The 13,431-nt window shown below is 49.4% G+C and overlaps 1 protein-coding gene across 1 annotated transcript in view; it reads left to right on the top strand.

The window, feature by feature from the left end:
* LOC147885929 (dynein-1-beta heavy chain, flagellar inner arm I1 complex-like) overlaps positions 1-13,431 on the top strand; it is a 629,024-nt gene that overhangs the window by 572,475 nt on the left and 43,118 nt on the right. The window contains exons 60-61 of the mRNA XM_087396248.1: positions 11,096-11,320; positions 12,276-12,410. Coding sequence (XP_087252374.1) covers positions 11,096-11,320; positions 12,276-12,410 — 360 coding nt within the window. The remainder of the gene's footprint in view (positions 1-11,095; positions 11,321-12,275; positions 12,411-13,431) is intronic.

The raw sequence follows: 13,431 nt of genomic DNA on the forward strand, positions 1-13,431 counted from the left end.
CTCTGACAGGGCCCGCCCCTCCCAAAGCCAAAGGCGCCATAGCTGCAGCTGATCCTGCTCTATACTAGGATCGATCCACCAAACCTTCCCCACGAGGCCTACGACACGAACCCTCTACCACGAGAGAAGGGGGTCGATGAGCACACCCTCTCTCCTGAGTCGGCCGTCCCCCAAAACCACGAAGAAGGATACAGAGGTGTCATCCAGCCTGCCTGCAACCACCAGTGGGATGCCACGAGGGGTGAACTGTCCAAGCCAACGGGCATCACCAGGCATGAGGATCTGAAACTCGGGTGGAACCAACCAACCGGCAGGAATCGCGCCATCTATCTCTGTGCGTCTCATCTGAGCTCCACGGACACCTCTGGCTGCGGCTGCTAGAGCAACGGTCTCCAAGTGTCTGTAAGTGTCCCTCCAAACTCGAAGTGACCGGGCAGGCCCCCGCATCCAGCTGTCCCACGAGATATGTGACCTCTCCCCCAGCTGAAGGCCCAAGGCATCTCTGACCTAATCGTTTCAGATGAGCGGCTGGCGGTCGATCTCCTCCTGACTGCTAGGAGGCGACTGGAGGAGACTGAGACAGAGTCGCCTCCAAACCGTGAGAAGCTACGAATGAGCAGGGAGCGGGGGCGAGTAAGCGGTGCAGAGGTGAAGATCCACCGGAGGGACGGTAGCCACTCTTCGCCTCGGCACGGGATGCAAGAACTGATCCCCTGCTGAAGTAACATCTTCCACGTTTGCCCCCCCGGGGTCAAACCGCGGATAACTAACTTGCCCAACAGGGCCTGACTATGAATCTCTGGATCAATGACCCCCAAGCCTCCCTTAGCCTGCGAAAGAATGACTGTCTGCCAGGCTACCATGGCTCTGGTATCTCTGAGACCATCCCCCCCAAATCACAGGAAATTCCAGACCATCCTCTTGAGCTGTGCCACGCAGGATCGCGAGAAGCACCAACAAGAGGCCACATACCAGGCCATGGCCAGGAGAACCTGGTTGACTACAAGAGCACGACCTGCAAGAGATAGCTTAGCAGTGCTCCAGAAAGCCAGCTTCCGTCGTATGGAATCTAGCACCGGGAGAAACTACTGAGCTGGCATGATGTCCAGGCCGACTTGAAAGCCAAGATATCTAGTAGTCTGCCCCTGCGGGATCCACATCTGAAACCCAAAAACCTCCCCCACTGTGAGCATGCCCCAGGGTTTGTGAGAAAACCAACTGATTTGTTCTAGTTGATTTTCGCACTGGCTGCCGAACAGAAGACCTCTAAGGCCAGTCTCACCCTCTCCAGCATCATCTCATCATCCTGAACATACAGCACTGTGTCATCTGCATACTCCGAGTCTAGGAGCTCCGTGTCCTCCCTGATGGGAAGGCGAACACCCCGGATCCCTGTCGACCTCGCCCGAAGATAGTATGTCATCGCCTCGACGAAGAAGAGAAACAGGTAAGGAGCGAGGGGGCAACCCTGACGCACTGATCTCTCCAATCGAAAACGCTCTCCCATCTTGCCACCGATGATGACCCTGCTGGAAGCTGTCCTGTATAACGCTGAGATACCCTGAATCCATCCCACTGGAAATCCAAGTCTCTCCAAAGTACCCTCCACGAAGGACCAGTCCACTCGATTGTAGGCCTTCTCAAAGTCGAGAAGTAGGATGGCTAAGTGCGACCCACTGTGCTGAGCCCACTCCGTCGCCTCTGAGAAGGAGAAGACATTATCCAGGATACTGCGATCTTGGACAAAGCCTATCTGAGTGTCATGAATGAGGTCAGGAAGTAGTGGCCGAACTTTGGCGCTGATCATCTTGGCAAGGATTCTATATGCAGTGGTGAGGAGAGTGATCGGGCGCCACTGACGGATCTCTTGTCGATCTCCCCCCTTCGGGATGAGGCAGATCAATCCTGAAGAGACGCTCTTTGGCATATGACCGCTGCTGAAAATCCTCTGGAGGGCTGCTAGGAGGGGCTGATGGATCTGATCCTAGAAAGAGGTGAAGAAAGCTCTAGAAAGCCCATCCTCACCAGGGCATTTCTGCCCATCGATGGCCATCAAGGCCTCCTGCATCTCGACAGTGGTGAATGGTGCCATCAACGTCGCCTGCATGCTGGGTTGAACAAGGGTCGGAATGTGCCTCCACACCTCCTCGCGGGAACGTCTAGTGCGGGGGGCAAGCTGCTCCTGCTGGAAAAGAGTCCTGTAGAAGTCGGTAGCTAGCCCCAAGACCTCTTCCTGGTCCGTAATGATGTGCCCCTCCGCTGTCCTAAGACTCCGGAGCTGGTCACCTGCTGCTGCCCTCTGGCCATGCGTCCTGAAGAACTCTTTGCTCATCCGGTCGCCCTTCCGAGCCCAGTAGGAGAGAGAGGCATGATAAGAAGACTCTGAGCGACGCTGGAGAGTCTCCTCAAGAAGGGCTCTGGCTCGAAGGGCCTGGATCCGAAGCTCCTCCGAACCTGGAGCTGCCTGCTGGAGCCGCTGAATGGAGGCGAGGTCCCTACGAAGAGCTCTCTCTCTGCCCTACCACTCCTGGCGAACCTGAAGGGCTACGAGCTGGCAAATCTGGCTGAACTCCTGTAGAGCCTGCGCCACTGACTCTACCAGATCCACGCACCCGCCCCAATCTCTGTCCCAAAGGCTACCGATACTACTGCGCACCTCCTCCCTAGAGAAGATGGAATCAGGAATCCTACACGATCGGGGAGGAAGGGACTGAGCTGCCGAGTCTAGTGATAAGAGCACGGGTGCGTGGTCGGAGAGCGTCGTCCCTGACACTACACCCACCTGACCACCTCTGCTGATGGCCCAATCACTGATATAAAATCTGTCCAATCTCTCCAGAAGTCTGCCCCCTTCCTTGCGGAAGCCCCATGAGAAGTCCAAGCTCCCGTGCCATCGGCGGAAGGACGGGTCTCTCCAGCTGTCCCTACCTCCTGTCGGAAGAGAAAGGAGTCCCAAGCGGACTGCTCTGCCTGAGCTATACCTGTAAACTCTGGTCCTCTGCCCTGCTGGTCCTCCAAAGTCTCCAGATTGTTGAAGTCACCTCCAACAATCCACGAATCCATGTCTGGGAGAATCTCTGTGAGTGTCCTCCAGAAGGTGGCTCTGCGTCGGAGGTCTATGGGTGCATAGATGTTGAGGATTCCTATTTTGGAGCCCTCCAACTCTAGGCCAACCCAAAGTGCACGGCCTGGGATCAACGTACCATGGCCAAAAACTACCTGGGCAACCGACTCGCAAACGGAAGTGCAAACACCGCCACTCCACCCCTGTGCACCGATCGAGGGCTCCTAATAAGTGTGCGAGCGTCCAGGGAGGATCTTCCCGCAGCTACGGGTGTGAGCCACTGAAGCTTATGCTCCTGGAGCAGGAGTATATCCAAGCGACCAATCACTGCTAGTTGAAGTTCCTGTCTCAAGATGAGCTTCCTAGGACCACGGGTGCCAGAAGAATGAAACCCGTTCACGTTCCAGGAGACAAGGTGTAAGCTCATGATGAGGACTGGTAGGCTGCAAACAACTGTCTGCTCGCGGCCGAGGTCGAGGAAGAGGCTGGTAGTTCGGAATGAAGGCGCTAACGCTTCTGTGAGGGTTTGGAGGGGGAGGCAGGGTCATCCTGCCCGTTCTTTAAAACTTTTAGTAAAGGCGTGAGGCCTTTGGTGCCATGGACGAACGCTTTCTCGAGCCAACTCGAGATCTCTGAAGTAGTCATCCCGTAAAAGGCGCGAAGTTTCTATGGTGTCTAGGCTCTGACATCCTGGGGGAGGGGCCACGATAGAGGGGGCCTGAGGATCACAATCAGTCTGAAACGCTTGGCGGCGCATCGCCACTGCAGGCGCACGTCACCCTCGGACCACTGAGTCTCGAGAAGCTGTCCACTCGTCGGGCCTATCCAGGAGCAGATCTGAGCGTGCGTCTACTCTCTGAGAGCCTCCCAGACCGAGTCGTCTGTCCAAATCTCGGTGCCGTCGCTGAGAAAAGTGAAAGCAAAGTTAGGGCCATCCCTCGGGGCCAAGGCTGCGATCTTCCCATCCGCCCCTTTACGGAGCAGGAAGATACTGATGTCGAGGCAAGCTGGGAAGGTCTCGAGGTTGGCCACATCCAAGTAATCCCAGGGACCGGACCTGTAGAAGTCGTGAGGAAGCTCTCTCTCCTGGAGCTGAGGCCCGCCAGAATCTGCAACTGAGGGGGTCTGACTAGCTGACAAGGAAGGCTGCTCCAGGGGTGGTGCAGTCTCGGGGTGTCCTGCCTGGGGTGAGGGAGGGGAAGGAGGCTGTGGGGTAGGTGACACAGACTCCACGGAAGCAACTAGCGGGGGAGGCGGAGGTCGGGGAGTGGGGGCTTCACGCGGCTGAGAAACCATCGGTGAAGCTGACACTACGGAAGAGCTGAGAGAGGCGGCGAAGGAGGGATGGGACTGGGGCTGAAGAGGAAGAGGTGGGGGCTGAAGAGGAAGAGGCGGGGGTTGATGTTGCGGGTCGGAAGAAGGGGACTGCGGCTGGGGTAGGGGCTGGGGCTGGGTGGGGGGGAGCTGGGGATCGGGAGAGAGGGGGACCTGAGGCTACGGAGGGCGGGCTACATACCTGGACCCTGGGGCAGCTGCCTGTCAGGTCTCTGAGGCGCTGCTGCCGGCTGGGTAACCTCTGCCTCCTTGCCTTTGTCAGAAGGCTTCTTATTCTTTTCTGACCTCGGTCCAGCCGCCAGCCACCTCTGGACTGGACTCCGGCTGCCTCTGCTCTTCCTGACGTGGCTGCCTAGAGGGAGGGGGAGGGGGCTGCGGGGAGGGGCGGGGGGGGGGCCGAGAGGAGCTGGAGAAGTGCGGACAAGCAGCAGCCAGGTGCCCAAAGCCATGACACCTCAGGCACTGGCCAGGCTGTCCTGTGACTACCATGCTCTGAGTAATGCTGCCAGCATCTGTCACAATCTCAATCACTGCAGGGAGGGACGCAGGATCTCCCACGGGGCCACACGGACTCTGGGAGCTTCTGCCGCAGCGACCGCGTCGACAAAAGTGTCATGCATCACCCAGCCAAAGTGGGAACCCAGGTCCCTGACTATCGGCCGCAACTCAGCAGCAAGGCCTGGAAATACTAGCGTCACTGGGTGGCGAGGTATGCGAAAACGAGCATCAAAGTCCGTTGCGCTGAATCCTCGGTACCAAGGGACTATCATGATGATCTTTCCATCCACCGATGTGGGGGAACCAGCAATCAGGTTGCTCGCAGCTTTCGCAGTGGGGAGAGTTTAAGCCAGAAGATGCCCCTTCCCATAAGGGCCACCTCCTTGATGTGGCTATCCTCTAGCATAAGCATGGATTGAAGCCAATCCCTGATGGCTGGTCTGGAGGGGGAGTGTCCAATGACTCTACCATAGACTGAAGTGTGGGCAAAGTCATTGCCAACCTGTTGTACCCGGGACGATTGTTGCTCTGTCAAGATCATGCAGTAGGCTTCTGGAGAGGGGGGGTCCGGCTGGGCCTCCGGTTCCGGGCAGGGAGCCGCCATACCGCCAAGACAAACTGCGAGAACTCCGATGAGGAAGAGGCTGCCACCAAAAAGGGAGGAGTTAGACGGCCTGGGTGTGGATGAGGAATCGGCGAGCGAGGCGAGGGCGAGGAGAGGCGAGGGCGAAGGCAGGGGCGAAGGCGAATGCAAGGGCGAGGCGAAGGCGAGGGCGAGGGGCGAAGGCGAGGGCGGAGGCAAGAGCGTGGAAAGGGCGGAGGGCGGAGGCGAGGGCGAAGGGCGGAGGGCCGAGGCGAGGGCGTGGTGAGGTGAAGGGAGAGGCGGTGGCGAGGCTGGGCGGGGGCAAGGCGGTGGCGAAGGACGAGGGGGGACGCAAGGCGGGGGGGCGCAGGCGAGGCGAGGGCGCAAGGCGAGGGAGGGCGCAGGCGAGGCGGGCGAGGCGAGGGCGCAAAAGCGAGGCGGGCGAGGCAGGCGCGGCGAGGGCGGGTGAGGAGAGTAGGGAGGTAGAGGCTATGGCGAGGGAAGGAGGGCTCACAGGAGCTGGAGAAACTGTGAAGTGTAGGAAATTAGCTAAAGTTAGCATAAGAAGAGCTCAGGATAGAGCACGAAGTTATGCAAACCCTCATCGTAGAAGGTTGGAGTTTGAAGTAAATGAGAAAATCTACCTCAAGGTACCTGAATCTTCATAATCCCTAAAGACAGGTAAATGTCCGAAGTTATCTCCTAGGTATTGTGGACCATCACAATACTTAAGAGAATTGGAGAACGTGCTTACAAATTAGCGTTACCAGAGGGATGTAGTAGAGTACATCCAATTTTTCATGTAAGTAGGCTAAAAAGAAAATTAGGAGATGATGATAATCTCATTGGAAATGAAGTCCTAGTTGAACTCATTGAACCTGCTACTTTACCACATGAACCAGAAAGAATTTTAGATAGACAAGAAAAAAGAACACGACATACAATATGGCAAGAATGTCTGGTTAAGTGGAAAGATAGATCTAAAGAGAGTTTCACATGGAAAAGGGTAAGCAATCTCCAAAGGAGGTTTCCCAATTTTGTTTTCGAGGATGTAAACCATTCTTAAGGGAAAGGGAATGTTATGTCAGCCATAATCGCGAAAGCCTAAGGCTTGATTATGGTGAGGCGAGAAACCAGAGGGCGATAGCACTTGCGGAGCAGGGCCTAGAGAGCTTGGGTCTAGGCTCACACCTAGGCCTAGGAAATAATTGAGAAGGTGCAAAAGAAGTCCAAGAGAGGACTCGTATGCTAAGGTCTCTTGTGGGACACATGGCAACAATTGGGAAGGCCACATGGCAAGTGCTGTGGGCAAGGGGGAGGATTCCAGAACAAGGAGCTCTATTTTGGAAAGAGACCTTACGCGAACAACTTCAGTGTGAGCTCAGCGTTACAAAAGGACAGGGATAGTGGAAAGGACAATGCAGCGGAAGGAGAACGTGAAACATTCATGGAAGGTAGGGACATGACCGGGGAGCAGATTGAGAACCAAGAGGTGCCATGGATGTAAATGCTAGAGTGGGGAGGAAACCGGGGTTGTGCATAAGGGACTGCATAGCACCTTGGTCGGTCTGCTGTGTCAATCCGGATGCTGACGCGGTGGCCAAGCTGATGCAATTGATGAAGACATAGTTGCGAGAGGGGAGATGATGTTGTCTTGAATTGTACGAGCTTTGGATGAAACCTCATCCTTAATGCCTTTGTCTTTCACTTGTTCACCACTTTGCACTTCTTCTTCCCCTTCAGAGTCCCGATCAGTAGACCACCACGAATCTTGCCAGTCCAAGTTAATGAGAGCTTCGATGAAGTTGCTCACTCTGGTGATTGCGATGATGGGTTCACTTTGTGCTTAGCTGGAAGACTTCTCCAACTTCCGTCACACGTAATGCTTCTTATATTATATTTGATCTGCAGGGGGCCTTCTCTCCACTCTTCTTAAGTACCTTCTCGTTCTCTCACTCGCTCCCTCAAGGGTGTCAGAACTACTCGGCCTAAGATCTCTCTCCTAAGGCCCTAAAACACCACTTCACTTTTTGCTATTCAACACCAACAGTGTCCTACTGTGATCGGCAAAACTGTCTGAAGGGGAGTTATGTCACTTCCAAAGGTGTTACCGGAGGCCTAAGCCACTAATGTGAGAAGAGAGGACTAGGTGGTGCGTGGATCTATGATAGCACACTACACTACGCAGGATCACACGTGGTGACATAGGAGGTGCTAGGGAGTGCTGTGAATCGGAACCAAAAGAACAAGCTCTAAGAGGAGATAGGAGACAAGGGAAAGAACAACACTCATGAGTGACAATGCAGGGAAACAGTAGACATAGAGGGTACAATGCGAACCGGATGCATATATGAATGGAACACGTACACCAATCCGCCTCAGAGATGGACTAGAGATCACTTATCCAAGATAGCAATAATATAATAGGTGAGCTTGTAGCTCCAGCGTCTCTCTCTCCCTCTCTCTCTCTCTCTCTCTCTCTCTCTCTCTCACCTTCCCTAGCAAGAAATCTCCTTCCTTCTTCCTATTGATTGTCCCCTCATCCTTAGCCATCCCGCCGCTCCATCTCTTCATATCTTCTGCACAACGGCCAGCTTCTGCCGAGTTGGTGCATCGTAACTAGTCCATGTGCGCCACCTATACACCACCCCGTCTCTCACAAGGAGCATCTGACAGTCAGAAGGTGGACTGTGTGAAATAAAGACCCTTAACGCATGGCCATGTGCTTGGGTGCTAAGTGACCATGTCCTTCCCTTGACCATGTCCTCTGTGTGGCTATGTCATCCATGTGACCATGTCCTCCATGTGACTATGTCATCCATGTGACCATGTCCTCCCTGTGACCATATCATCCTCGTGACCATGTCTCCATGTGACGATGTGACCATGTCCTCCATGTGACCATGTCATCCTCGTGACCATGTCCATCGCTGACCGGGACCAAGAGGTGATCGTGTCCGCAGGTCCACTAGATGATCTTGGATGATCTCTATATACTACAACAGCCATTGATCACATCGGAACACTTATGATCTCTGCATGTGGATTCTGTGGGAGCCGGAAAAGCTTTAAGATGACTGCAAATACTAGAGGAAACCTTAGATAGAAGATGCACCAGAAGGAGTCCAAGATAAGCTGACAACACAGGGGGGTTAGTACCTGCCTAGCACCGAGAAAGAAGAATGTATACGAAGTCCTGCCATAGGACGAAATGAAGTCTTTGCACATGGACTCATCAACTAGCGAAAACACAATCGCATCAAAGGTACACTACCATGCCCCTTGTGCGGATGCTCCTTGGTTCTTGAGATGGTGCTCCAAATAGCCATGGGACACTCGGATGATTACTTATACTACTAGCTATGATGACAATTGTAGCTTTGCCCTAACATGACATTTGGTCCTTTCTCCTGGAGTATTACCCGGTCTAGCTAACACTAATAGGAAGAACAGTACACTACATGCAGAGCTTAACACTATAATCATTATGTTTTGGTCCCCTAGGTTGGCCATAGCATGAACATGGAAGAAGGTGACCAGGTGAGTGATCATCTAGTCATGGTTGAGTCTTAAAGGATCAATTGGACGTTGTAGATCAGAAGGTGGATAACAATCAGTTGGCCACTCTCGTGCTAAGTAAATTGCCAAGAACCTTCAACAGGTTAGTGACAACCTTCATAGCTAGAGAAAGATCAAAGTCATTGATTTCTGTTGATCTAGGACGAGCAAGGCAGAGGTTGCTTGAGGATGGTGGCAATGCTCATTTCCAGCATAGAGCAATGGTCATAAAATCCAGATTCCCTCATAGATGATGACAGTATATGTTACTTACAGCATGCTAAGGACAAGACTGTATCCGTCATAGAGGATAGACCACTCTGAGATGGATGTTGGGTTGGTAACTTGCACTGACTGGAGCCTCCAGAACACAGATGTGCTGATGGGAGTACTTCATTTAGGTACTTGGCTTGTTTTGACAGCAAGCAACAAACTAAAGACCATGGATTTGTAATCCAACTGTATTTATATGATGATTATAATATTGCAATAGCATGCTTGGCACTCAATGCTTGTTAGGTTGGAGGGTTTAAACCTTGCAGACCAATGCTTGGCACTCAATGCTTGTTAGGTTGGAGGGTAAAAACCTTGTAGACCAATGTAGGAGGAGATTTCTTAACAAAGGCACTTAAAGTTTTTTGTCAGTTGGTGGACCTAATTGGTTATAATTCTATGAGTTGTTTCTTACAAGTGATACTAATGATGAAGACTTCTTGGGGAGGACCAGAGGCATCTACAGACAGGAGTACTTTTGTACCTTGGTGGGCTCAGGATTTTAACCTGAGAGAAGCTCATCTCGAGCTTGAGGCTGGAGACAACTTAGTAATTTCAAGGTTTTTGGATGTATGTTGTAGGTTGCATAACGTATCGAGACAGACCCAAGAGACGTGGTGCTTTTCAAGGTCTAGATTCTTCCCAAATCAGAGGGGGACAATTGAAAGTACTTAGAGATTGTACTTGAGTTGTATGGTGTGCTAGGCAAGTTCGTGAGGACATGTGACCAGGCCAATGGAGGATGGTACAGTGGTTGTACCTGTGTACCGGCTTGGTTCTTAAGTTGTAAGGAGATAGTATCATGTATGTAAAGATCCATCTCTACTGTTTGGCATGAAATCACTACAAAGGCTACTCCTTTTGATAACTTTTGTAGAGGCAGGCCAATGGAGGATGGTACAGTGGTTGTACCTGTGTACCGGCTTGGTTCTTAAGTTGTAAGGAGATAGTATCATGTATGTAAAGATCCATCTCTACTGTTTGGCATGAAATCACTACAAAGGCTACTCCTTTTGATAACTTTTGTAGAGGCATTCCTTGATTGAAAATTACGGTTTGGTTTGCAGTTTTTCTCTCGTGTTGCCACCCTTGTCAATATATGGCTCAATATCTACAAAGGATTATAGCACTGACGAGAGCATGCCCACTAGGCATGGCTTGCAGAGCTCTTCTACATTTTCATGGAGGAATCTATTGGTTGTATAGCCACTCAACACTGGTACTTGGCCCTTGCTTTGGATTGCCTTAGGCAATGAGCCAAATTAAATTACTCCGAGACACTGCTACTAATCTTGACGGACTTGTATGAATGCTTAAAGCCCAATTAAATTACTAAAATTTTCCCTGAATAGATTTCTTAGCCCACCACGAAGGGTACCTTTTTATTCGGAACAATGGTTGAGGGTAAAAAATGGCTAGCTACTTTGAATTAATAAACAAAACTTGGCATATAACGTGCTCGGACTCTTGATACATCCCGTTAACTGTTATTGAAAGTACACATTCATTTGGCAAAACCGGGTTATATTTTGTGACACAGCATAAGACATTCTCCGAAATAAATTAAAATTTAAAAAACTTACACTACCATTGTGTCATTATTATATTATATAGTTAATCCTTGCAACATCTGTGCAGGAGTACTCTGTAGACATTGTGAGAAAAGAGAATTCTCAAAAGAAACTGTGTTCATTGTGAGCCTATGCATGCATCAAAGCGCTTCCTTTCACTACGTTAAATTCAAAATTTAAATCTACGATCTCCTGAATTGTTGTCTTTTTCAGGTGTATCTCCGCTTGGGTGATAAGGAAGTTGATTACAATCCCAATTTTAAATTGTACATTACAACCAAACTTGCAAACCCTCATTTCTCCCCTGAAGTTTCAGTGAAGACTACCATCATCAATTTCGCAGTTAAAGAGCAGAGCCTTCAAGCACAGCTCCTGACTCTTGTGGTTCAAAAGGAAAGGCCAGACTTGGACAAGCAGAGGAACGAGCTCATCGTTCAAGTAAGTCATCTGAATGAGATTTGCAAATTGAATCACAAATTAAAAGCTTTCCAAAAACAATTCCAAAAAATGACTTCCAGTAAGTAAACAAAACTCGCGAGAGCAAGCTCAAAGCGAAAAAACATCATGCAATGCATGAGGAAAAACACTCTTCAAAAAGAGGTAAAAGGTTGAGGCTGAAAGTGCCATCTCAACCATGCAGTAAGGGCACTTTTTCAAGCCCACCTAGCAGAAGCTATACGAGAGGACCCTTGCATGCTCGCCCAGATGGCCATCAGCGTATGTATAGTGTCTGTACATATGTTGGCCAAAGTGTGAGAAGGGTGCACCTGGGATAGATCCAAAATTTTCACCATCATATTCATTAAACTTCAAATAAATGACACGTCCTTAAACAAACATTTAGACCATGAGTTCCAAATGTTTGTTTTGTTGACAAACTTTCCATTTTGCATATTACTTTGTGGTGCTTCCAAAAATTTCCACCTTTTGTTTATCATGTTGACCCTCCCGTTTATCTACTCATAATGTTTTGTTTTGCTCATAATCCTTTGTTTGTCTATTTATATATGGTTTCATTGCACTTGCTTATGTGAGCTTTTCAAGCAATCGATCTTTAAAGAGCTTATACTTCCAAATAGGGGAACATTTTGCTCTTGTTTCTATCTTATTTTGAGCATTAAGTAGTCCTTGGATTGAAGATAATACAATCAAACGTTTATTCAACTTATAACTTGATTGATTCATTTTGGTTTGGATCTCAATAATGTAATACATTTAGTGAGAATCTATGCAAATCACATTGTATGATCATGGTTTTACAAATTTCAAAGTTTTTACTAAAATAATATTATTTTCTATTTGATATAAGTCCCATTTCAATTGCATCACAAATATTTATTTATGACTCTTTGTTTGACTATGTGGAAATGTCAATTTTGTTCTTCTAAACTAGGTGACAGTTGGAAAAAAGACTCAGACTGATTGTGAAAATCAAATTTTGAGGTTGCTCGGGACTGCAAAAGGGCCACTTCTTGACAACATGGACTTAATTCAAACACTTGATAAATCAAAGGAGACATATGAAATAGTATGCATCATAACTTTGTCTCCAATGTTGTGCAAGTCACACAATCATGTGCTATTTAATAAAAAAATTTGAATAAATAATAAAGAAAAATGCAGTATTGTATAACTCGCCATTGCAATCCTACCATGTATAGCCATAGTACATCCTACAAAAAAGGACTAAGGTGGTCATCCTGGAAGGACAAAATATAGACATGTTGGTAGACAAGAAGCCGAGGCTCCAATATCCAAGATGACATCCTCTTGTCCCCATGGGCTAGCCTGATCCAACAAGTACATCAAAGTCTCACCACCCTGTAGAGCTTCCTCATTATTCTAGGGTGAGACCTCGATGTAGGCAAGATGGTCCCCCTAAATAGGAATCCCCAAGTGCCCTTCCTCCATGCCAACTTCCTCTTTGGAATCCTCTTGTTTGCCTATACTGAGAGTTGCTAGTGATCATCGCGATACACAAAGATGTAGACCCTAGACCTTGACTTCATCTCTAGACCAATCTTGAACAAAGTTTGGTGGACCTCAACCATGGTCTTTCTAGCAAGAGAGAACTCGAATGATGACCCCATACTATGTCAAGCGCAACAAAGGTAGAGATCCTATAGTACATGCATGGACTATTATAGAAACCAAAGGATGTAATGTCGAAAATTTTCTCTTTAACGTAGAAGTGTCATAATAGTTCAATTTGAGCAAGATCTTCATGGGTTACATCCTGTGCCATCCTAGAGAAGGAGCAAAGAGGTCATCAAAATCATCTAGAGGATATAATTCAATCATGTTGGTAGACAAAAAGCCCAGAGCTCCATCTAGTCCAAGATGAAATCCTCTTGTTCCCATGGGCTAGCCTAATCCAACAAGTACATCAAGGTCTCACTGTGTTGGGAAGCTTCCTCTTCATTTGTCTCACCCCAAAAGGGTGAATCCTTTATGTACATAAGATGATATCCCCTAAATAGAAATCCACAAGTGCCCAATGTCCTTCCCCCATGCCAATTTTCTCTCTAAAATCCTCTTACTTGCCTATA

Source organism: Dipteris shenzhenensis, chromosome 25 (assembly GCF_047967505.1).
Source record: "Dipteris shenzhenensis isolate YYH24624 ecotype China chromosome 25, Dip_SZ_1.0, whole genome shotgun sequence".
Classification (NCBI taxonomy): Eukaryota; Viridiplantae; Streptophyta; class Polypodiopsida; order Gleicheniales; family Dipteridaceae; genus Dipteris; species Dipteris shenzhenensis.